Source organism: Bos indicus x Bos taurus, chromosome 20 (assembly GCF_003369695.1).
Source record: "Bos indicus x Bos taurus breed Angus x Brahman F1 hybrid chromosome 20, Bos_hybrid_MaternalHap_v2.0, whole genome shotgun sequence".
Lineage (NCBI taxonomy): Eukaryota > Metazoa > Chordata > Mammalia > Artiodactyla > Bovidae > Bos > Bos indicus x Bos taurus.
Window position 1 is genome coordinate 71,293,025 of NC_040095.1, and position 21,729 is coordinate 71,314,753.

General features: G+C 61.7%; 1 protein-coding gene across 2 annotated transcripts in view; it reads left to right on the top strand.

Annotated features, from left to right (window-relative positions):
* The first annotated feature begins 1,035 nt into the window (after window positions 1-1,035).
* SLC9A3 (solute carrier family 9 member A3) overlaps window positions 1,036-21,729 on the top strand; it is a 37,859-nt gene continuing 17,165 nt past the window's right edge. For both annotated transcript variants that reach the window (XM_027520386.1, XM_027520387.1), the window contains exon 1: window positions 1,036-1,319. In XM_027520386.1, coding sequence (XP_027376187.1) covers window positions 1,103-1,319 — 217 coding nt within the window. In that variant the 5' untranslated portion in view covers window positions 1,036-1,102. The remainder of the gene's footprint in view (window positions 1,320-21,729) is intronic.

A 21,729-nucleotide genomic window follows, 5' to 3' on the forward strand; every position in this document is an offset into this window, starting at 1 on the left:
GGGATTGGAGGCTAGGGAGCTGGAAGCTGGGGGATTGGAGGCTGGGGGATTGGAGGCCGGGGGCCTGGAGGTGGGCGCCTGCTTCTGAGTGCTGGGGGAACCACTGGCAGAGGAGCCGTGGTGGGCTCTGGGAGACAGGGTGGGGCGTGTGCCTCTCCCGGGCCAGATGCGCCGTCCAGCTGGCAGCAGAGGCTGGCCGGGGCTGAGGCCTGGTGGTGGAGCTGGCCAAGCCCTGGGGGAGAAAGGGCCCCAGAGTCCCTCCACTGGAGGTCCAGGGATGGGGGGCAGCGCGGAGCTCCCAGGTCAGAGGGAGGGGCCCTCAAGAAAGGAGGAGGGGAGCCCCCGGGGGGAGGGCAGAGGGGCTTGGTTCCGCCCACCTGAGGCTCTGGGGGGAGGCCCCGGTTTGTCGCCCGGGGGCTCCCATCAGGAAACACAGGTTCCAGGCGGACACAACGGCAGGTGGCTGGAGGCCTGGCCCTTGCCCGGCAGGCTGCCGGGAGGCTCCGGAGGGCCCCTCGCCCGGCCTGGAGGGCTAAGGAGCGCCCGCAGTGGTGCCCACAGCGGCCCGGGCACCTCTGGAGGCCGGTCAAGGGCCGCCGAGGGGCGCCCAAGGCACCGCGCCCCGACCCCGCCGGGGGGATCCCGGGCCCCCGCCCCCAGCCCCTCCCGCGCTGCCCTCCCCGTCAAGGCGAGGCGGCCAGCGAGGCTGCGCCCTCCGCCCGGGTCCCAGGAGGGCGGGAGGAGGAGCGCGCGGGGCGAGGACGGAGCGGCGGATGAGGGGCAGGGGGCGCGCGGGTGGGAAGCTGGGACCGGCGGCCGGCCGGGCCGGGTGGGTGTGCGCCGGCGGCGGGCGGGCTGGCGGCGAGCGGGCGGCTGGGTCTGCGCTCGCGTGAGCGCGGGGCGGGCGGGAAGGCTCCGCCCCGGGGCGGGAGGGGGCCGCCGGATTAAAGGCCACCCCGGCGGGCGGGGATCCGGACAGCAGCCTGCGCCCAGAGCGCGCTCGGCTCCGCGCAGCCCAACGCGAGTCCCGCGAGCGTCCCGCCGAGCGCACCAGGGCTCCCGCGTCATGAACATCCGGACAAGGCGCTGAGCGACCACAGAGATGTTGGGGCGCTGGGCTCCGGGTCCCGGATGGGGGGTCCTGCTGGCGCTGCTGCTGGCGCTGGGCGAGCTGCCGCGAGCGCGGGGCGTGGAAGAGGAGCCCGGCGACGCGCACGGGGGGACACAGGGCTTCCAGGTGGTCACCTTCAAATGGCACCACGTCCAGGACCCGTACATCATCGCGCTGTGGATCCTCGTGGCCAGCCTGGCCAAGATCGGTAAGCTGCCCGGGGCTCCGCGGGCGCGGCGGCAGGCCCCCTCCTGCGCCCCCAGGGAACAGCTGGCCGTCCGCGCCGCCTTCCTCCCCGGCTCCGCCGGCTCCGCGGTCTTCCTTGTGGAAGGGGCGCGTCTCAGCCGGCTTCCGGGAGGTCAGGTCGGGGACCGCAGCGGCCAGTCCCGGGACTCAGGTAGCGCAGGCAGAGGCTCAGAGACCGGCGAGCCTGGCCGGACCCGGAGCGCGTTGCGCGTGGCCGACAGTAACCTGGTCCTGGCCGGGCGGGCGCAGCCTCTTCCCGTCCCTGGCTCCCCGGTCTCCGCAGTCCCGGCTGCTTCTGCCCGCAGACGCCCATGGTTACTCCGCGCTGGGGCTCCGGCAGCCAGCTTTTCTGTGTGTTGGGCTTGTCCGGGTTAGTGTAGGACGGAGGGAATGTCCTTGCCTTCCAGTGCCGGAGCACTCCGTCCCCAGTGCAGAAAGAAAAACGGTGCCACTCAACACGAAGTGCAGTGAAATCCTATTTACAGGAGCGAGTTTTCCATTGACAGTGTTTCTCTATTAAAAATCCTGGTCTGAAAGATCGCTCTTCTCTTGACTTGCTCCACTGAGCCGGCAAAGTGGGAATTGCAGGAAACTCCAGGCAAGGTGACAGGAAGGTCAGCTTTCTCAGGAGCAGCTGAGGACGAAAGTTTCCACACCAGGGAGGGTCTTCCGGGGTGGTGGACATGTGATGGCGTGTGTGTCTTAGCAAGTGAAGCGGGGGAAACTCTGTCGGCGGGGGGTCTGAGGACACCCCCACACACTCACAGAACAGCCGGGACTGGGACGGGTCAGCAGTGGTTTCCAAATGGGGGTCTGGGGGGCACGGCCTCCTCAGCAGGATGGGAGGGGCAGGCTCTGGGGAGAGTCTGTCCGAGGACTCTGGACCTGGCTTGGGGGGTTCCTGGTGGCGGCTGGTTACAGATTGCTTCTGCTTCAGCCTCGCCTGCGTGTGTCCGCTCTGCCAACCAGCTTCCTTTTAAGTCCGTCACGTCGTTCTATTTCTTCAAGCTCTCTGGTCTCTTCCTTACCACTCTGATGTCTGTTCAGTTCCCTGGCCATGCCTACCCGGCCCTGAGTGCCCTCCACTCGCTGGCTTTTTGTGGGAGTTCCTGATGTCAGAAGTGAAATGTGAGCAAGAGGATATGGTCTCACATGCTAAGTCTGCCCTGGATGTCTTCGCCTCGGGGAACCTGCCAACACTGGTCACTTGCTGGGCAGGTCCAGCCTCCCCGGGGCTCTAGGAGCACCCTGACCTCAGGCTCCTCTGGGAGCAAATTGCACAAAACTTTCTGTGCAAGTCCAGCCCCGGTCCAGACGAGGGGCATGCACGTGGAGGGCTGGTGTTACTCTCCAGGAAGAGCCTGCCCCCTGTCTTCCGGGCACTCCTCCTGAGGGGACCTTCTCTGGGGGGGGGGGGGGGGTGCTGCCTGCTCCAGCCTGCTCCGTCCTGAGTCTTGAGGGGGGTCTTCCTGCCCCACCCCTTGCCCTTTCAACAGCTCCACCTGAGGGGAACTGCTGGTTCCACTTGAGGGGGCGCGAGGCAGACGTTGGGGGAGGCTTGGGTGGGCATGCCAAGGAAACTGAGGGGGGCCCCAGAGAGACCGGAGGGACTGCCCTCCGCCCTGGGCCCCCACGCTGCCCTGCATTTGGTGGCTCCCCCTCCCTGCTTTCTCATCGTAGAACACAAGCCGGGCCCACCCCCCACGCCCAGACCCCTCCCAGCCTCGCCCCGTCCTCCGGGACCTGCTGCACTGACTCCCGTGGGTCCCCAGGGCCCGCGCCTGGGCGTCCTGTGACCCCCACCTCCAGAGCCCCCTCCTTCCGGCTCTGTCCCCTCCTGGCCCCTCAGCTGGTCCCCCCCTTGCAGCTCCGCCAGGCCTCCCCACCCGCACCCAGCCACCTCCAAGTACCCATGTGCCCGGGGACCCCGCAGGGGGCAAGTCCTCCTTCTCGGCCAGCCCAGGGCCCTGGGTGGGTGACGTGCTCCCCGGGGGTCTTGAGTCTGCAGCCACTGACCAGGACCCACTGGGGCCTCGGAGCAGGCTGGATTCCTTCTTCCTCTTCCCGTTCTGTCTCCTTCGCCTCCTCTGGGGGCCGATGCTCCGTGGGCCCACATCGACCGAGCTGGATCCTGAAGCTGGGGCCACACTGAGTGGGAGTCCGCCTGGGATGGGGTATCCGGGCAGCTTCCAGAACCAGGGCCTAGAGGTGGGCAGAGGGCAGGATCCCCCTTCCCTGCCCTCCCCCCTGGCCGCGGTGTTCCCAGGGCGGGGGGCGGGGGGTGAGGGCAGCACTGACTTTTGGCCAGAGCTGCTGGGAGGTGTGATTTCTCCTCCTGAGCCAGGAGCCCCAGGGGCAGGCGAGGATTCACCACCTCCCTCCCCACCGCCTCTCTCAGGGCGGCTCCCAAGCCACCCCCCGCCCCGACCCCAGCAGAAACACTCCAGGGAAGACGAGTGCATATGGGCCCTCCTGGCTTCAGAGGAGGCGGCTTGGGTGGGGGGCTGGCAGGGGCGGAGGCCCCAGCCGCGGTGGTCCTCGGAGGCCTTGGCCCTGCCCACGCGGCCCCTGGGTTTGCAAGGGGTTCAGTCACCTCCTCCCTCTTCACCAGCCTGGGAGGAAGGGGCTCTGCAGGGGGCTCAGGGGGAGTCTTTCCTAATCAGAAGGGTCCCCTGGGCACCCTGAGGAGTAGCTGGGGGCCTCGGGTGTGACCCTCTTCACACACACACCCAGCCCCGCCCAGACCTGGGACTCAGAGGCCGCAGCAGCCTGGCCCCTGGAGACGCGAGACCCTCTCCTGTCCGTGTGCCCGCTGGACTCCAGCCTTGGGGTTACAGCTCCTCATCCGCCCAGGCTCTGCTCCCCCGGCCCCGGTGCCTGTCACCTGGAAAGCACTGTCACCGCAGCTTCTCATCGGGTCAGCGCGACTGTGGTCCAGCCCAGCCCTGCCAGGGGAGGGGGCACAGACCCCCGCACTGGGACACCCAGGGCCTCTGTGCTGACTGGATGCCATGTCCATGGTTTCTCTCAAGTGCAGTCTCCGGGCGCCGGTGTGGCCCCTGGGTGCTGGTGTGGGCCCCGAGCACCAATTGGGCCCCTGGGTGCCAGTGTGGGCCCCTGGGTGCCAGTGTGGCCCCCGGGCGCCGGTGTGGCCCCTGGGTGCCATTGTGGGCCTCTGGGTGCCAGTGTGGCCCCCGGGCGCTGGTGTGGGCCCCGGGCACCAATTGGGCCCCTGGGTGCCAGTGTGGGCCTCTGGGTGCCAGTGTGGCCCCCGGGCGCTGGTGTGGGCCCTGGGCACCAGCGCGGGCCCCGAGGCGTGCTCCTGGGCTTTGGGGAGTGGCGGACAGTGCTGACCTCCTGGAGTCGAAACCAGGCGCCTGTGGGAATTCCCCGGTGGTGCGGTAGTGAGGGCTCTGCTCTCACAGCCGAGGGCCCTGCTCCTATCAGCACCCCACTGCTGTGTCCAGCCCCTGTTCCTCTTTCCTGTGGGAGCACCCTCCTCCTGCGGCTCCCACTGAATTTTCCTCGAACCCCTGAGGGGGTCTGTGAGAGGGTCTGGAGGAGGGGTGACCGGGAAAGGCTGGGTGAGCCGCAGGACAGCTTGGTGGGTGCTCCCTGGTGTAGACGAGCCCGTGGGCCCTAGTGGACCCCAGCCTGGCAGGACAGATGGATCAAGGCCCTTTGGCCAAGGCCTGGGATCAGGGCCGCTCCCTGGAGTTGCCACAGGTGCGGCATTCCTATGCTGCAGTTGTAAAGTCTCCCTTCTCAGGAACCGCCTGCAGGAGAATTACTGTGGCTGTAAAACAATCGGCATTTGGAGCTAAGGTGTCTCTCTGGAGTGTCCCGGGGACGAGGGGCAAAGGTTGGGAGGTGCTGACACCCCGGTCCTGCCTGCTCGGCAGATGGGACGCCCTGGGGAGCCGTCTGTCTGGCAGCTTCCCACAAAGGCGTCCGAGAGAACCACAGGGACGATAAGACAGGGGCCCAAGCTTGCTGACCCCTCTGCTGGGCCCTCCCGGCCCCATGCCCGACCGGACCCCGCATCGTCTGCCCAGCGTCCCAGCGGCCTTAGCGGGAGCATGGAGCAGCCAGGGTCCCCGCAAGCCAGGGCCAGCTCCCCTGGGCCCTCCTCCACGCACCCCGCCATCCCTCAGGGAAGGGGCTCCTCTGTCTCCGCCCCTGCTGGGCCCGGGGACTGACTTCCCCGCACTGGGGCCCAGGCTGTGGGGTCCTCCCTGGGCTGAGGGGGGCTCAGCTGGGGGCCCCGCCCCTGCACCAGGAAGCCTTGGGGGTGGCCTGGGTGCACTCCTGAGAGAAACCCGCTTCGCCAGGGTGGCTACACACCTGCGCCTGCTCCATCCAAACCCCCCTCGCCGACTCTGCCCATGGTCTCCTGTCCCTGCTCCACCCCCTCTCATGCTGGGAAGTCTGTCTCCCTCTATCTGTTCAGGGCGGGGGGTCAGAGGGGTGCCAGGGGAACCCAGGGGCCTGCGAAGGTCACTCTCCCCACCAGTCCTGCCTGCAGAACCCATCAGATGGGCCCTCAGGTCACCCCTCAGCACCCAGGCCTTCTGTCTGAGGCAGGGCAGCCCCGTAGAGGCGGCACAGAGCCCCAGGCCTGGAGGCCAGCCCGCCCGGCCCTGCTCCTGTAGGTCTCCGCGGACACGTGTGCTTGGCCGGATAGCACTGGACAGTGAAGGGACAGACACAGCAAACCCTCCAGGAGCTGGCCCAGCAAGAGGCTCCTGAAGCCCCTCAAATTCTGAACCGAATTATCACACAGCCTCCCGTGAGGCGTGCATCCGGCGACCACCTGGCGGGCTCGCGAGGCTGGACCTACTCAGAGCCCCGTGGGCGTGGCGGGGCTCTGGGGTTCTGCGGCGGGGGCAGCTCACCCCTGAGGCCTGGCCCATAGCAGCTCTCCCACGAGCTGAAATTCTGTGCATTCACACCCAGTCCTGCCTTCTGGCACAAGACTGGACAGAGCAGACCCACAGGCTCAGACGCGCGGGCCAGAGCGTCTGCACGGCCAGCTCACGCGCCCCCGTGCGAATCCTGGCCGGGTGCACGCGCAGTGATGACCTCTGGGCCTGAGCGTTTGTTTATCGCTGAGGCCGACGCGCTGGATTCTCTGCAGCTGTAGCTCCTGGCGCTCGTTTAACAGTCATTTTGCCAACACTAATGCTGCCACGTGCCTGGTGGTGCCACGGCTTCCGATAAGACAGAGCAGACCTCCCTCAGAGTGCGTCAGTCCCCAGGGGCAGGCGACAGCCACGGGACCTGGCACCATGTGCCAGCGAGGGCAGGGAGGGCGGGCAGGGGCCTGGGCAGGAGAGAGCCTGTGGCTGGTGGGCGCCTCCAGGGTCCAGCTGGGCCTGAGGTGGCCCAGGGTCCAGGTGGCCCTGAGGTGGCCCAGGGTCCAGGTGGCCCTGAGGTGGCCCAGGGTCCAGGTGGCCCTGAGGTGGCCCAGGGTCCAGGTGGCCCTGAGGTGGCCCAGGGTCCAGGTGGCCCTGAGGTGGCCCAGGGTCCAGGTGGCCCTCAGGTGGCTCCAGGGTCTTGCGAAGGCCCTGAGGCGGCTGTCGGGGGCGCGTTCTGGCCTCCAGGCCCCTGGTGCCCTGGGGCGGGGTGAGGTCCATCTCACCTCTGCCAGTCTGACCGGCCTGTGGAGCCAGGGCTGAGGCCCCGGGTGGTGCCTCAAGGTCGTGGGGTCTGTCCTTGGGACTGCTGTGTCTCAAGTCCACACCTGCAGGCCAAGCGTTTACGTGCCCGTTCTGGAAAGAATGGAGAGGCCCTGGGGCTCGCTGGACACGGGGTTCAGAGTCCAGGCTGAGGGGTCAGGTGGTGGCCAGGGTGCAGGCTTCCTGTCTGGGGGACAGTCAAGACGGGCCGCAAAGGGTGGGGCTGGCAAAGCGAGAGGGGCTGGGGAAGGTGGTTCGGGCGAAGACGCCAACCAGGGAGCAGAGCGTTGCTGAGAGGGATGGCCGGCAGGGCCCGGGGAGCCTGCGGGGCGTCAGTGGGGAAGGGGACAGGCTGGGGGCATGGCCTCGGGGCGGCCTTGAGCCCGGTGGGCCAGGCCCCAGTCAGACTCTGTGCTTCAGGCGCAGACGTGGCCCGGGCAGGGGAGGCTGGGTGTGGGCTCGCGGAGGAGGGCGGGGCAGGCTCCCTTTCCTCCTGGATAAGTCGGGAAGCTCCAGGGAGCTCGCCACCTGCAGAGATACCCTGCCGAAGTCCAGCCAGTTGTGAGCTCTCAGCCGGGAAAGAGAGGCAGGACATGGAAGCTGGAAACGTCTGTCTCCAGCAGCTTTCGGGACAAGGAGAAGGGTGAGGGGCCACCAGCTCACAGGGCTCTGCTCCTTCTCAGATTTAGCGAGCCTGGACATCGGGCCGGAGTGGACACGGGCCCTCAGCCTCCACAGCCACTCTGCTAGAACGTGGCCCTAGCACGGAGGGGGCGTGGTGCAGCTCAGCCCCCGCTCCTGCTCGACGTGGCCCGGCTGGACAGGGCCACCCCGGGGCCATGTACTCATGCCCGTGGGTTGAGAGTTTCACCCGTGGCACCAGCTCAGATCTAGCTTCCGTGTGGCCGTGGACCTGGGGACCTGAGGTCCCCTCATGTGCCTCTGGGTCCCAGCTCTCCCTGCCAGTGTCCGCGAGAGGTGTGAGACTGGCTCGGGCTCTGGTGCGTGCTTGCATTGCTTTCGGCCCCAGGCCCCGGTGGCTCAGCGGAAAAGAATCCACCTGCCATGCAGGAGTCACAGGAGACACGGGTTCAGTCCCTGGGTGGGGAAGGTCCCCTGGAGGAGGGAATAGCTACCCACTCCAGTATTCTTGCCTGGAGAATCCCACGGACAGGGGAGCCTGGCGGGCTACAGTCCATGGGGCTGAAAAGAGTCAGACACGACTGAAGCAACTTAGCACGCACGCACATACCCCAACACAGTCAGGAGCACTGGCCTGGACATGAAGCACCTCCCTGCAGCAGGAGAAGCTGGCCCTCAGGGAGGGCTGCTGCAAGGAGCCTGTTGTGGGGGGAAGGCAGGGGAAGGATGCTTGGCTCCCGAGAGTTGTGTACTGGGCTCACAGAGGCCTTTCCAGCCGGAGTAGTCACCGGACACCCCCTCCAAGGGCAGGACCCCAGAGCTGATGTCGAAGACTTAGCTTTTCCCGGCACCAGAGCTCAATCGAATCTCAGAGTCTGGGATGAAGTAGAAAAGGAGAGCTTTATCGCTTTGCCAGGCAAAGGGGTCTACCATGGGCTCCTGCTCCCAAAGCCATGTGTCCCCACTGGGGAGGACAGTGACACGTTTCACAGTAATTGTTCAGAGGGCGTGATCAGCTCATGGACATTCTTCTGATGGGTGGGTGGTGAGCTAAGTAGGAGTTCACATCGTCAGCCTTCAGGTCCGACTGGTCTGGGGTCTGCATGCTTGCAGGCAGCATATAGTTAATCATTAATGCTCCCACCTGGAGGGGTTTCCGTATCTGCAGAATGGCTCAGAGACGCCGGTGTGTGTCCCTTGATGGGAAAACAGGACCTTGCCCCAAGGCTGCTCTTGATTGTCCCTCCCTGGTCTCTATCCCCTCCCTTCCCTAATGAACAACTGCTTGAATCTGCCCCTTAGAACTCAGGGAAGGTCATGGAGGCAGAATGAAGGCTGCTTCCTGTAGCCAGAGAGTGGGGGACATAAGGCCTTGTGCCCGGGGGCGCTGCAGGGCCCTGCACAGAGTCAGGCCTGCTGTCGCTCTGCCTGCGGGCGGGGTGGGGGTCCATCTGCCTCCAGCTGCTTTGCAGAGCCAGTTCGGACGGAGGCTCCCGGGAGCCCATGTCCTACCCTGGCCACACCTGCAGGGACTCGGGGGCCAAGCGGGGTGAGCCCAGGAACATCAAGTGTGCCTGCCGCCCCTTCCACACCCCGAGGTGGCAAAGCCGTCCTCCTGCTCCTTCCTTGACGGTTCATTCGGGACCGGCCACCCAGCAGCCCCGGGCAGATGTGTCATGGCCTCAGACTGCCTTCGGCTTCTGGGAAGCTGGTGAGACCCCTGGTTCTCAGGCCAGTTCCAACAGTTCACATCAGAGCTTCTGGGGTGAGGCTGGGGCCAGGCCCGGGCTCGTGGGGCTCCAGGCTCACAGGGCTTCGGGGTGGGCAGTGGGCACTGCCTTGAGCAGGCACGGCTGGGCTGAGTTCCTGGAGGCTGCCTTCAGCCTCACAGGACTTGAGGCTCTGCAGGGCTCCCCACGCCTGGCTCCTGCCTGGGCTGTCACTGCGCGTAAGAGGCCTTGTGACAGGAAGAGGCCTTGCTGCAGGCAAGCTGCTGTCCCCTTTTACCCCAGAAGCTCTGATGTGGGGTGTTGGGACTGGCCTGAGAACCAGGGGTCTCACCGGCTTTCCAGAAGCCGAAGGCAGTCTGAGGCCGTGATGCACCTGCCTCGGGCTACAGGGCAGCTGGTCCCATCTGCACCGTCCACTGTCAACTTCAGCCTCCTCGGTGGGGACACGGCCAGGTCCAGCATCTTAACAGGTGCTTAGAAGGTGCCTGGTGGACATTCCGTGAACTCGTAGTCACCCTGCACAGCGCCCAGCTTAATAAGAGTTCAACAAATAATGGCTGAATGAAAATGAAAATGCCAAAACAGACACAATGACTCCAGACACTAAGTCTGAGGTCAGTGGTGGGAGGCAGGACCTCACAGTGGCGGCCAGGACAGGGCCAGGGCCCTCCAGTGCGTATAAGGGGGGGCCGGGCACTCCTGCCTCCACACCTGTCCCTGCAGCTCCAGCCCCCCTGGTGGGGGTGGGGATGGTTTAGCGGCCCCATCAGGGCGCTGGCTTTCACCTACTGAGTCTGTGGCTGGAGAGGGTGTTGCATGGAGCCAGCCAGGTGAGGAGTGACCTCTGTGGACCCGCGTCAGCCCCACGCGGGGGCACCTCAAACCCCAACTACTAGTGACCCTCTCCGTGCTGGGGTCTCCGGTACCCTGTTGCTAGGATCTGGGGGAGGGGTCAGCTGACTGCCATTTAAAAGTAGAGTTAGTGAGCAGGCCTCAGGGGTGAGCCTGTGAGGTGGGGCCTGTGGACACGCCCCCACGTCCAGCCGTCCCCCAGCCCCCAACACCCTACCTTCAGAGGACAAGCTGGAAAGGAGGCTGGTTTTTCCTGGCAGGCCCTGGGATGGAGAATGTGGCACCCCTTGTGGAGAGCTTTTACTCATTAACTCGACAGAACCAAGAACGCTTTGCAGGTCGGGCGCTCTCAGCTCCGAGTCCGGCCTGCGCAGGGGGTCCAGAGGCCTTCCCGGCCCAGCACCCCTCTGCCTTCCCCGGGGTGCTCGCGCAGGGCGCACGGGAAGGTGCAGGGTGGGCGTGCATGGCGGCCGCCCAAGGACAAGGCCCAGCTTTCTCAACAGACCAGGGGAGAGGGTTCAAGTCCTGGGCTCCTGCCCCGGAGCTCTGGGACCCTCTTCCCAACATCTCCCCCGCCCCGCCCCACCGCGGCGTCCAGCTGGTGCGGGGGGGTGGGGACCCCTGCCCTGGTCTCTGCAGCGCCCCAGAGGGCACCCAGGGGACTGGCTGTGAGAGGCACCCCGAGGCTTTCCATGGGGACCCCGTTTTCCCCGGGGCCCCTTTGGGTGCCAACGCGCGGAACTTCTCTGGAGGCGGATATGACGCATCGGAGCCTAACCCACATCTCCGCGCGGACGGAGGCGGGCCCGAGGGAGGGGGCCGGCGGGGGGCCGGCGGGGGGCCAGCCCCGCGCTCTGTCCCTGGAGGAGCTTGGCCCTGCGCCCACCGCCGCGGTGCCCGCGTCCGAGGGCGGGCTGCCCGGGGCGCGTGGGACCCCTGCATCACCGCCCCCGCCCGCCTCCGGGAGCCGCGGGGCCAGGGTTGGCTGTTGTCAGCCACATCCGCACGGCCCCAGCCTTACCGCGCGCGGGCAGTTAAAGTTAAACGAGACGCACCGTCCGGGAGCAAGGTCCTCGGCCCACGGCCACGCCCTGGTCCGCGCTCCGGCCCCCCTCCCGTCGCGGCCCTTGAGGTGTGTGCGGGGCGGGGGCCACAGCCTCCGGCGTCTTGTCCGGGCAGGGAAGTCCAGGGTCGGGCGGCAGGCGTGGACTCTGGTCTGGGCCTCAGGGGACCGTCTCCCCTGGAAACCCTCTCGCCCCTGTCCTGCCGAGCGGAGCCGAACCCCCCCACCCCCTCCAGAGGAGGCTTGCGGCACAGACTTCAGCCCGCGCGCTTGGGGACACAGAAGGTGGCCATGGGGGCAGCACGTGCGCTGTTCTGGCCCCTGTGGGCCCGTCCCTTTTCCTGAAGCCGGTGCCGTCCGGGGTCAGCGGTGCAGTTTCCTCCGAATTGACACTGAATGTCCTATTTATGCCCCCCTCTCCCCGACCCAGGCTGCTGGCCTCCAGCCCCCTGCTCGCTGCTTCGAGCCTTCTGCAAGGCCAGCACCTGCTCTCAGCCTCTGCCCTCCACTGGCACCTCACCTGGCACTCCATGCCTTCGGCCTTGGGGAGACCCCTTTGTGTGGACTCATTCTCCACAGACGCGACTCTCCCACTGCTCAGGGCCTGGCTGTGCAGTGGAGGTGACACTGACCGCCCCCAGCAGCCTGTGACCCACGGGGTTCACGCTGGGGACCCCCGCCCCCCGGCAATGGTGCGCTTCAGGGGCACGTGTCTGCCTCGCGGTGCGGGGCCCCTGTGGGCAGGTCACCCGGAGCCCGCGGCAACCTCCCGCCAGCTCCTCTGAGAGAACGTGTGCGCCTTCTCCTCTTGAATTTCCTCCGCTGCGCTGGTTCCTCTGTCTTCGTCCTCTGTCTCCTGAGAAACCTCTAGCTTCATCCTCCAGCTCCTCCGTTGAGTCTTCAGTTTCTGCTCCAGTATTTTCTCATATTTAACAAAAGGTTTGTAATCGCTGAACGCACTTTTTGGTCGAGGTTGAGGCTCTTTTTCCCGCAGGTTTCCTCACGTCATCCGGCCACTGGCTTTCGGGCCCCAGACCTCCCATCCCCACCCCCAGCGGCGGCCAGTGGGCTGTTCTTGCCCGCGGGCGGCCAGACCTCACGGGGCCCAGTGGGAGCCTGTGGGCTGCGTGGGTCAAGGGCTGGGATGCCAGCATTTTCAGGTCCCTCCTTCCTGCTGGCCCCACCAAAAATCTAAGTATAAAGAAAATAAATGACACCATCGCCCTTTTATTTTTTCCTGGCTTGGGAAAGAAGCGTTAATCCACCTTCCTTGCAGGAATCTGACTTTCATCATTATGGCCGCCCAGAAAGGTCTAGCCTTATCCTCATATGATGAGGAAACCTAGTCTACAAGGGATAAAACAGTAACGTGCTAGTGACCTCAGAACAGAAAGCACTCGAATGTGCAGAAACCCTGACTCTTGATCCCTCAGGCAGGTGGGGCTCCATTGAGCAGCCCCAGCAGGGGGGCCATGGGGGCCCCTGGGGGCCAGCAGTGGTGGGTGGGGGGCCATGGGGGGTCCTGGGGACCAGCGGGGGGAAGCGTTGGTGGGAGGGGCAGCATCCAGGGAAGGGTCCTGGGGCAGCTGCTGCACTTGGTCCTCAGCCTCCTGCGTGCTGGGGGTGCAGAGTGGTCCCAGTGAGGGTGTTGGCAGTACTGTTCTCCTCCGGGGATGAGAACCAGCTTCTCATTCCAGCTTCTCTCATGACCTGGTGCCCATGTGGGGTCCTCTGATGGCCTCCCTGCCTTGGGAACCCTTTGCCCTCTGCAGCGCGATGTCCATATCAGAAATCGATAGTCCCACGGCTTCCTGCTGCTCTGGCTCCGGGCAGTGGCCCATGACAAAGTCCTGGCTTTGGGGGCCATGCTGGGAGCACCTTGATAGTGGTGGCTGCAGCGACAGAGCCGCCACGTGAACGGCAGGCATGGTTTATGACACCTTGGAACATTGACCACACACTTTATCTGCAGAAAACATGTCCTTGGAGAAAACACCTTGCTGAAATTTTTCACATGAAAGTATAAAGGTCGATGGAGGGCTTCCCTGGTGGCTCAGATGGTAAAGGGCAATGAGATGTAGTCCTGCTCCCCTACAGGAAATGTTTGCAGATTCTCCAAGCCCAGCACCACCCCCTCCTCCCGCTCCTCCCCCAGCAAAGTGAAGTGTCCTGTGTCCTGGCTCCAGTGGACTTCAAGGCAAATCTGATTGTTACCCTCAGTCTCCAAGCCAACCACCAGCCCCACTGAGGTTGGCTTGTCTCCTCCCACGATGGCTCCCTGTGATGTAATTCACTTTCTGTTCTTGAATCGTAGAACTGTAAAAAATGCCTTTTCTGGTTTGTTTGGCCTCCAGGGCCACCAGCCTCTAGCTTCCTCATTCTATAATAGCAGAGTCACTGAGTACATGCCATTCTGGGCCCTTTTTACATCTCGTGCAGAGAGGGTTTGTGTGGTGCTGGGGTCTGTGTGACCCTGATGGAAACCTTACTTCTTCCTGCCTTGGCTGTTTTTGCTGGTGTGTGCCTGTCATAGCTCGTGTTCAGTGAATCCTTTTGTGGAGTGAGGTCTCAGTGACCTGATCATCAGCTACTCCAGCAAGCACGCCCTGTGACTGTCTGCATGACCCGTCTGCACCTGGGCCTCTGCCATGGCTCCCGGCTCGGGGCCCAGCTGGAGCAGCTACTCAACCCCCTCTTCTGAGGCCCTGGTCCCTCAAGCTTACCTGCCCTGCACCCTAGTTTTTCCTCACACCTGCTCCAGCTTCACTGGAAGACAGATCAGTAGAAATCATCTAATCTGAAGTATTTCTCAAGTCTCTGAGTTTATATTTTTCATCAAATCAGGGACACTTTTGCTTGTCATTTCTTCAGATTTTTCTACCCCATTTTCCCTCTCCTCTTTCTAGGGGCCCAACTTTACACATGCTGTATCTTCTGTTAGCATCACACACACCACTGAGGCTCTGTCCACTTTTTATCTTTTTCTTTGTACTTTGGGAAATTTCTACTGTTGTCTCTATTTGCTTTTAAGCTTACCTGTTGACTTTTTTTGTATCAGATATTGAATTCTTCAGTTCTAGAGTTGCAATTTGGTTCTTTTAGATATATTCTATTTCAAGGGCCAGCAGATTACACCCATGGGCTGGCTGACTGTTTGTGTCAATAGGAGCACAATGGTGTCTGTCTGTTCATGCATGTCATGGCTGTTTTTGTGCTACAGTGACAAATTGAGTAATTGAAAATCAGAATGTATAGCCCACAAACCTAAACAATTTACTATCTGGCTCTTTTAGGAAAAAAGAAAAGAAAAAAAACCAAATCCTATTCTATTCCACTGCTGAGATTGACTCTTTGTTAATTCATTACAAATATATTTTCCTTTACATCCTTGAGCATGGTTGCAATAGCTTTTTAAATCCTTGTCTGCTACAAGGATTTAGCAACGTCTGGGTCACCTTGAGGTCTCCACTGGTTTGTGGGTCCTGTTTCCATTTCCTCACATGTCTAGTGCTTTTGCATGGTTTCCAGGACACGTAACTGAGGCACTGTAGAGACTCTATCCTGTTAGCTCTTCTGGAGAGCACTGATTTTTGTGGTTGCTGTTGGTCACTGTTATTTTGCCAAGACTGGGCTGAAACTCCAAGTGTGTCTCCCTGTGGTGACAATAGCTGAAATCTCTGGATTTTTAGCTTCTGCAGGCATCTCAGGACCTGCCTCTTGTGTGTGATTCAAGGGTCAGCCAGATATTTCAAGAGTTCATACAGAATTTGGGGTTTGGCCTGTCAAGCTCTTTCCTTTCTGGGATCTGCCTCCTCCCTTTTCAGTTACTGTGATCACCCTGAGCTCTGATTTTTCAATCCAGTCAGGCTATAGGCTTCTGTTTGAGTGTCGGCTACTCTGCATGACCCCCAGTAAGACCTGCCCTTTGGAAAACAGCCATAAGGAAACATGGAAATTGATTCGTGCTGGTCTCTTCCTCAAAGCGTAGGTCCCTCTGGTTTCTGTCTTTGGGCTCTCTTCAGTGTTGTGGGTGTTTATTCCAGACCTCATAGTCATTAACCAGGGCACAGATGGCTAGACAACTCTTGACAGTGGTTCCTTTGCTGGGACAATGGGAGCGGCTCGGTTGGTGCCGTGAGGTGTAACTGTCACAAACTCCACGTTAGAGCCAGTCGTGAAATCATGTGAAAGCAGAGCTCACGTGTGCGCCTCTGTATGTGGAGCTCGTAGAGTAGACTGACGTGGAAGACGGGCGAGAGGGCTCTTGGGGAGAAGGTGCAGCTTGTGGAGAGGGGCTGCTGGCTGCAGACCCACCTGTGGGCAGAGACAAGGCTGCTCACGCGTGGCTTCATTTGAAAACACTGTTATTACTTTTAATATGGTGCTGGAGAAGACTCCTGAGAGTCCCTTGCACTGCAAGGAATCCAATCAGTCAATCCTAAAGGAAATCAGTCCTGAATTCATTGGAAGGACTGGTGTTGAAGCTGAAACTCCAATACTTTGGCCACCTGATGCGAAGAACTGACTGACTCATTGAAAAAGACCCTGATGCTGGGAAAGATTGAGGGCAGGAGGAGAAGGGGACGACAGAGGATGGGATGGTTGGATGGCATCACTGGCTCAATGGACATGAGTTTGAGCAAACTCGGGGAGTTAGTGATGGACAGGGAGGCCTGGAGTGCAGCAGTCCATGGGGTCACAAAGAGTCGGACATGACTGAGTGACTGAACTGATTCTGAGTGTGTATAATTATATGTGACATCATCAGTCACACTGCCATGTGGTTGCTGCCTGCTCTGTAGGGGACGGCATCTGGGTGGATGCCTCTGAAGACAGAATGAGGGTCCTTGGGCCAGTGTCTGTCCAGAAAGGGGCCTCAGGGAGACCACAGCATGGCTGTAGAGAGGACTGGAGAGTCAGAACTGGGGCCTGTGTGGGTTTGGGTCACTGCATGTGTGTGTGCGGGGGGTGTCCCTGTGTATATGTCTGGGTGTCCTTGTGTCTGAGTGTCTCTGTGTGCATGTCTGGATATCCCTGAGTGTGTGTGTCCCTGGGTGTTTATCTGGGTGTCCCTATGTCTGGGTTTCCCTGAATGTGTCTGTGTGTCCCCATGTGTCTGTGTCCTGTGTGTATGTCTGTGTGTTTTTGCCTGAGGTCCCATGTGGACCTGCTTGTCCCCTGGAGCAGGCAGAGCCCCAGGCCTCCCACCCTTCTCTCTGGAAGCGTTGCACTGTTTGGCTGCTCTGAAGCAGGTCTGGATGTACACGTTAAAGTAAAACCAAGGGATTTACCGTGCCTCTGCATTGCGTGGACTCAGCTGAATCTGCTGAGAGATCCTGGGGGCGGTGGCCTCGGACAGCCTGAACCCAGGCCTGAGGTCCCAGGCCACGATCCAAGGGGGTGTGAAGATGGTTGGCAGTAACTTCCCAGCGCCTGCCCTACTCGGGGGCCCCTCCAGAATGGCTGGCTGGCGCGGGTGCCTCTGACCTTTAACATCAGTCCGAGGGTTGTAATTACAGGTCGAGGCACGTGTCCCGTGCTGTGACCATCGCGTGGCTGAGCTCAATTAGCTGTAACTTGCCAGGCCTCCGCCGTCAGTGACCTGTGGGCTGGGAGGTCCCTGTGGAAGGCCAGGCTGCCCCAGGCCAGCCTCACACAGTTCCTGGGGACCAGCCTCCACGAGGCCCCCGGTCTGTCCTGCACAGAGAGCCGTCCTGTCTCCCTCGGGCACCAGTGCTCTGCGTGGTCCTGGCCACCCCCATAGCTCCTGCCCATGAAGTGGCCTGTGGGTCTCGACCTGGCCCTGGCCCCACAGTGGACGCACACTCGGGCCCCATGTTGGCCCTTGACACGCGAGGTGCTTGAGTCCTGGAAACCTTGGGTGGTCTCTGTCCTCCCAGCCAGTGGGCTTCCTGGCAAACTCGGCTCTGATGGGAAAGGCTGCCCCCAACACTCGCTTCCCAGGGCACTCCCCTGGGACAAGGGCCCTCTGTGTCCATGGCCCGGCTCCATGTCCTCCGCCCAGGCTCTGGGGTGCTGGACACGGAGACTGCGCAGTGGTGTGGCTCGAGGTGCCAAGTTCACTGCTCTGACTTGCTTTGTGGGCCCTTCTGTCTTCAGAGTAAAGGAGATGAAGGTTAGGAGGGTGATTGGGCCCTTGGACACCAGGCCCCCCTCAGGTCCCCCCAGTGCAAACCAGGGTGCTGGGAGGCGGCGGGGAGGAGCAAGTGGCAATCCCGCGACTCCCCCACCATCCTCCCGGCTTCCCCAGGAGACCCAGCCACCTGGGGCCTCAGAGGCGGGAAGGAGAGGGCCCAGCAGGTGCTCTGGCCGCCGGTCATCCCAGTCATCTCACGGAAGCTGTGGCAGGAGTGTCTGTCCTAACCACACTCAAGCCAAGGCTGAAGGGAGGGTCTGGCCCACGGGAACACGACCCCACAGGGAGCGGCCACCCTCCTGGTGGGTGGACAGCATCTCTGGGCTGGCCACAGCAGGTGTGCTGGCCCAGGGCGCTTGGAGCTTGGCCCACTAGCTTCTAAAACACCCATTATGGGCTTAATGGCTGAGCCACTCACAAATTGCCATTTAAAATCAATCAAGTCTTCAGCTTAATTAGCTCATTACCATGCAGACTGCCGTCTGGTGGTCACGGGAGAAGGGGAGCGCCACCTGCAGCCTGACTGCCGGGTTGGAGGATTGCTCGCAAGGAATTCCCATCATGCAGAGACCCAGAGCTACAGGCAAGGACAGAGAACAGGAGCCCCACACCCACCCCACGGACTGTTGCTTCCCCCTCCCCAAGACCAGAAAGACCAACTGGGAACCAGGGGCCAACCATACACTGGAGCCCTCAGACCACAGGGAGGGACAGCCCTGTCTGCCCCGATCGCTAGCTCCAGGCATGGGCTGTGGACCACATGGCAGCAAGCCTGCCTCAGGGCGGCCTCCTGCTGTTGGGGGCAGTGGGGCGGACAGAGCCACGTGATGGGGTGGGAGCGGGAGCAGGGGATGGAGGGCTCTCCTGGAGAAAAACATCAGCGAGAAACGGGAAAGGTCCCGTGGGTTTTGACATCACAGACACAGTAGGGCAGAAGCTCACACTGAGACAGTGTCACAGTGACGAAAGTAAAGACTGGAGAAGAGCGAATGCAGTGAGATCCTAGAAATAAACTACATACACTGGAAAAGACCCTGATGCTGGGAAGGACTGAAGGTGAGAAGGGGACGACAGAGGACGAGATGGTTGCATGGCATCACCACTCACTCAATGGACATGAGTCTGAGAAAGCTCCAGGAGTTGGCAATGGACAGGGAGGCCTGGCGTGCTGCAGTCCATGGGGTCGCAAAGAGTTGGACACGACTGACTGAACTAAACTGTACTGACCTTTGAAAGTGAAAATGCACCCGTGCACGTGCGTGAAGAGCCACCTGTTGATAAGAAAAGGCTGATAACTCAGTAACAGTAGCAAAGGCCACGATACACGGGTCACAGAATAGGAAGAAATGTCTCCCAAATGAGATCAGACACTCAGCCTCACTCACAATGAGACAGTCAGATTAAATCTCCGGGAGATGCCCTTTCCCACCTGCCTGGGATGAGGGACAGGTGTGCCTCCCACTGTGAGGCAGGTGTCTGTTCAGGACACAGATGAGCGCTTAGCCGGCCCTGCCTTGCTCAGAGGCGCGTATCCAGTGTCGATGGGCACAGAAATTGGAATGGCATGCCCATCCGTCCACATTGTGTGTGTGTGTGCGCGCGTGTGTATATGTACGTATGTGTCTGTGGTGTGTATACGTGCATGTGTGTAGTGTGTGTGTGCATGTCTATGTGTGTGTATGTGTGTGGGTTTGTGTATGTGTGCGTATGTGTGTCAGAGAAGGCAATGGCACCCCACTCCAGTGCTCTTGCCTGGAAAATCCCATGGATGGAGGAACCTGGTGGGCTACAGTCCATGGGGTCGCTAAGAGTCTGACATGACTGAATGACTTCCCTTTCGCTATTCACTTTCTTGCATTGGAGAAGGAAATGGCAACCCACTCCAGTGTTCTTGCCTGGAGAATCCCAGGGATGGGGGAGCCTGGTGGGCTGCCGTCTATGGGGTTGCACAGCGTTGGACACGACTGAAGCGACTTAGCAGCAGCAGTGTATGTGTGTGCATGTATTTTTTCTCAATGGGTGAAAAGTTCAGATCACTTTTTCTGTGGGTTTTCAGGGTTTCCGTCCAAGCAGGAGCATCTGGTCAGAGGTTAGCCTATGTCTTATCCACCCTTTGTCCAAATTATTAAGGTTTTCTAGTAACCATACAGGAATGTGGCAGAGGATTAGGACTCCGAGTCCCAAAGGGCAGAGTTTTGTTGTTGTCGTCATTAAGGGTCACCTGGCTCCTTGGAACCTTCCTGCCCCGCTGGCCCCACAGCTGCCAAAGACAACTGTGATCTGAGACCCGCCGTGAACGTCTACTTTGGGGAGATGTTTGGCTGAAGAGCAAACTCTGAGCCTGAGTTGAAACCAGCCTGCTGTCTTGGCAGGGGGTGTGCTGGGGTCGGCTGGCACTGGCCACACCTGGCCCTGGACCTGACGACCCTGCAGTGCTGGCCTCTTCAGAGGGGCCCCCAACCAGTGGTCACCAGATGTGGCCCCATGGAGCCTGGCCGGGGCAGGAGGCACAGGTTTCTGGGAACAGCAGCTGGGACTGGCAGGGCAGTCCTCCATGCAGCTTACTCGGGGCTCATTGGGGCTTTTGAGGTGCAGGAGCGGAGGCCACGCGCAGCCCGGGAGAAGCGTGGCCTCACAGCAGCCCAGCAAGCAGGGGACTCAGGCTGCACCATGGTTCTGGCTCTGGGAGGACTTTGTAACTCAGCTCCCAGATGCCAAGTGGCAAGAGGGAAAGGAGAGGACACGCCATCATCTGTGGACTCAGTGAACCCCTGGGAGGCCAGGCGAGAGCCCAGGCCTTTCTGTGACGGCATCACTCCAAGGGAGCAGCACAGACTCCTGGGTCCAGGCCCACTGAGCCTGGCGTCCAGGTGGGGCCCGGGGCCCGCAGGGAGGGCTCTGGGCCAGGCTGAGGCATGGGAGCAGGCCGTGAAGGAAGAGACGCATCTCTCCGTCCCTGGTGGGCAGCCAGCTGGACACGCGTGTGCAGGGAGCAGGTGTGGCGAGGCCTGGGCTCCTGGGCTTCTGCCTGTCTCCCCGTCAGGGACCCTCCCATCCTGGGCTCGGAGGGCCCTCTGGGGGGTCGAAAGCCTGCAGACCTCAGGGAGACCAAGCTCAGGCCTCCTGCTGATGGGCAGGGCGGGGCCGGAGGGTTTCCAGGAAGCGTGGCCCCTACTCTGGCCCCCCAGCCCGAGCTCACAGGCAGTCTCCTGCGTGGGCACCTTGGGCCATGCAGCTGGCAGCCCCCCTGTGGGCTGGGAACCGTGTCCCGTGGAAACAATGAGGCGCCAGCCTCCTAGCCTCTGAGATCGTCTGTGAAGGCAGGACCCCACCCTGTCTTCCTGGGTGGCCGCCCTCACAGGACTCCCATGAAAACTATCAGAGAAAGAAGTGGGACCTCGTCCTGACATACAGATGACCTGCTGCTGCCGCGGTACCCGAGCCCAGGAGGCCTGCGGGCTCCTGGGGGACACCCAGCGGGTCCTCAGGGCTTCAGGGCCCATTCTGCCCCACTGGCTGAGACCTGAGGCTCCCTGAGCTACAGAGCAGGGCCCACTCCTGCCCCACTGCGCCTCAACCAGACCCAGAGAGGACTGTCCTGGGGAAGAGAGATAGACCTTCTGAGATCCAGCATCTAGCCCCCAAATGTCACAGGTCGCCAGTGAGGAGTCAGGCCAAGGACAGGGTGTGGGGCTCCGGGATCGGAACCTAGGTCCCAGGGGGCTAGGGCCGTCGGCCAGGCTGTTTGCTGGCTGGACCTCGTGGACCACACCCTGTGCTCTGCCTCCTCCCTGACCCCGCTGCTCCTGGGTCCTCGCATCTCAGGAGACAATCCTTAGAATACAAAAGAAGACTTCTTAATAAACAGAACTTTGTTTTCCAGTCACACAGTCATGTCCGACTCTTTGCCACCTCATGGACTGTAGCACACCAGGCTTCCCTGTCCATCACCACCTCCTGGAGTTTACTCAAGCTCATGTCCACTGGTCAGTGATGCCAAACAACCATCTCAGCCTCTGTCGTCCTCTTCTCCTCCTGCCTTCAATCTTTTCCAGCATCACGGTCTTTTCCAATGAGTCAGCTCTTCTCATAAGGTGGCCAAAGTATTGGCGTTTTAGCTTCAGCATCAGTCCTTCCAATGAATATCCAGGCTTGATTTCCTTTAGGATTGACTGGTTTAATTTCCTTGCTATCCAAGGGACTCTCAAGAGTCTTCTCCAACACCAAAGTTCTAAAGCATTAATTCTTCG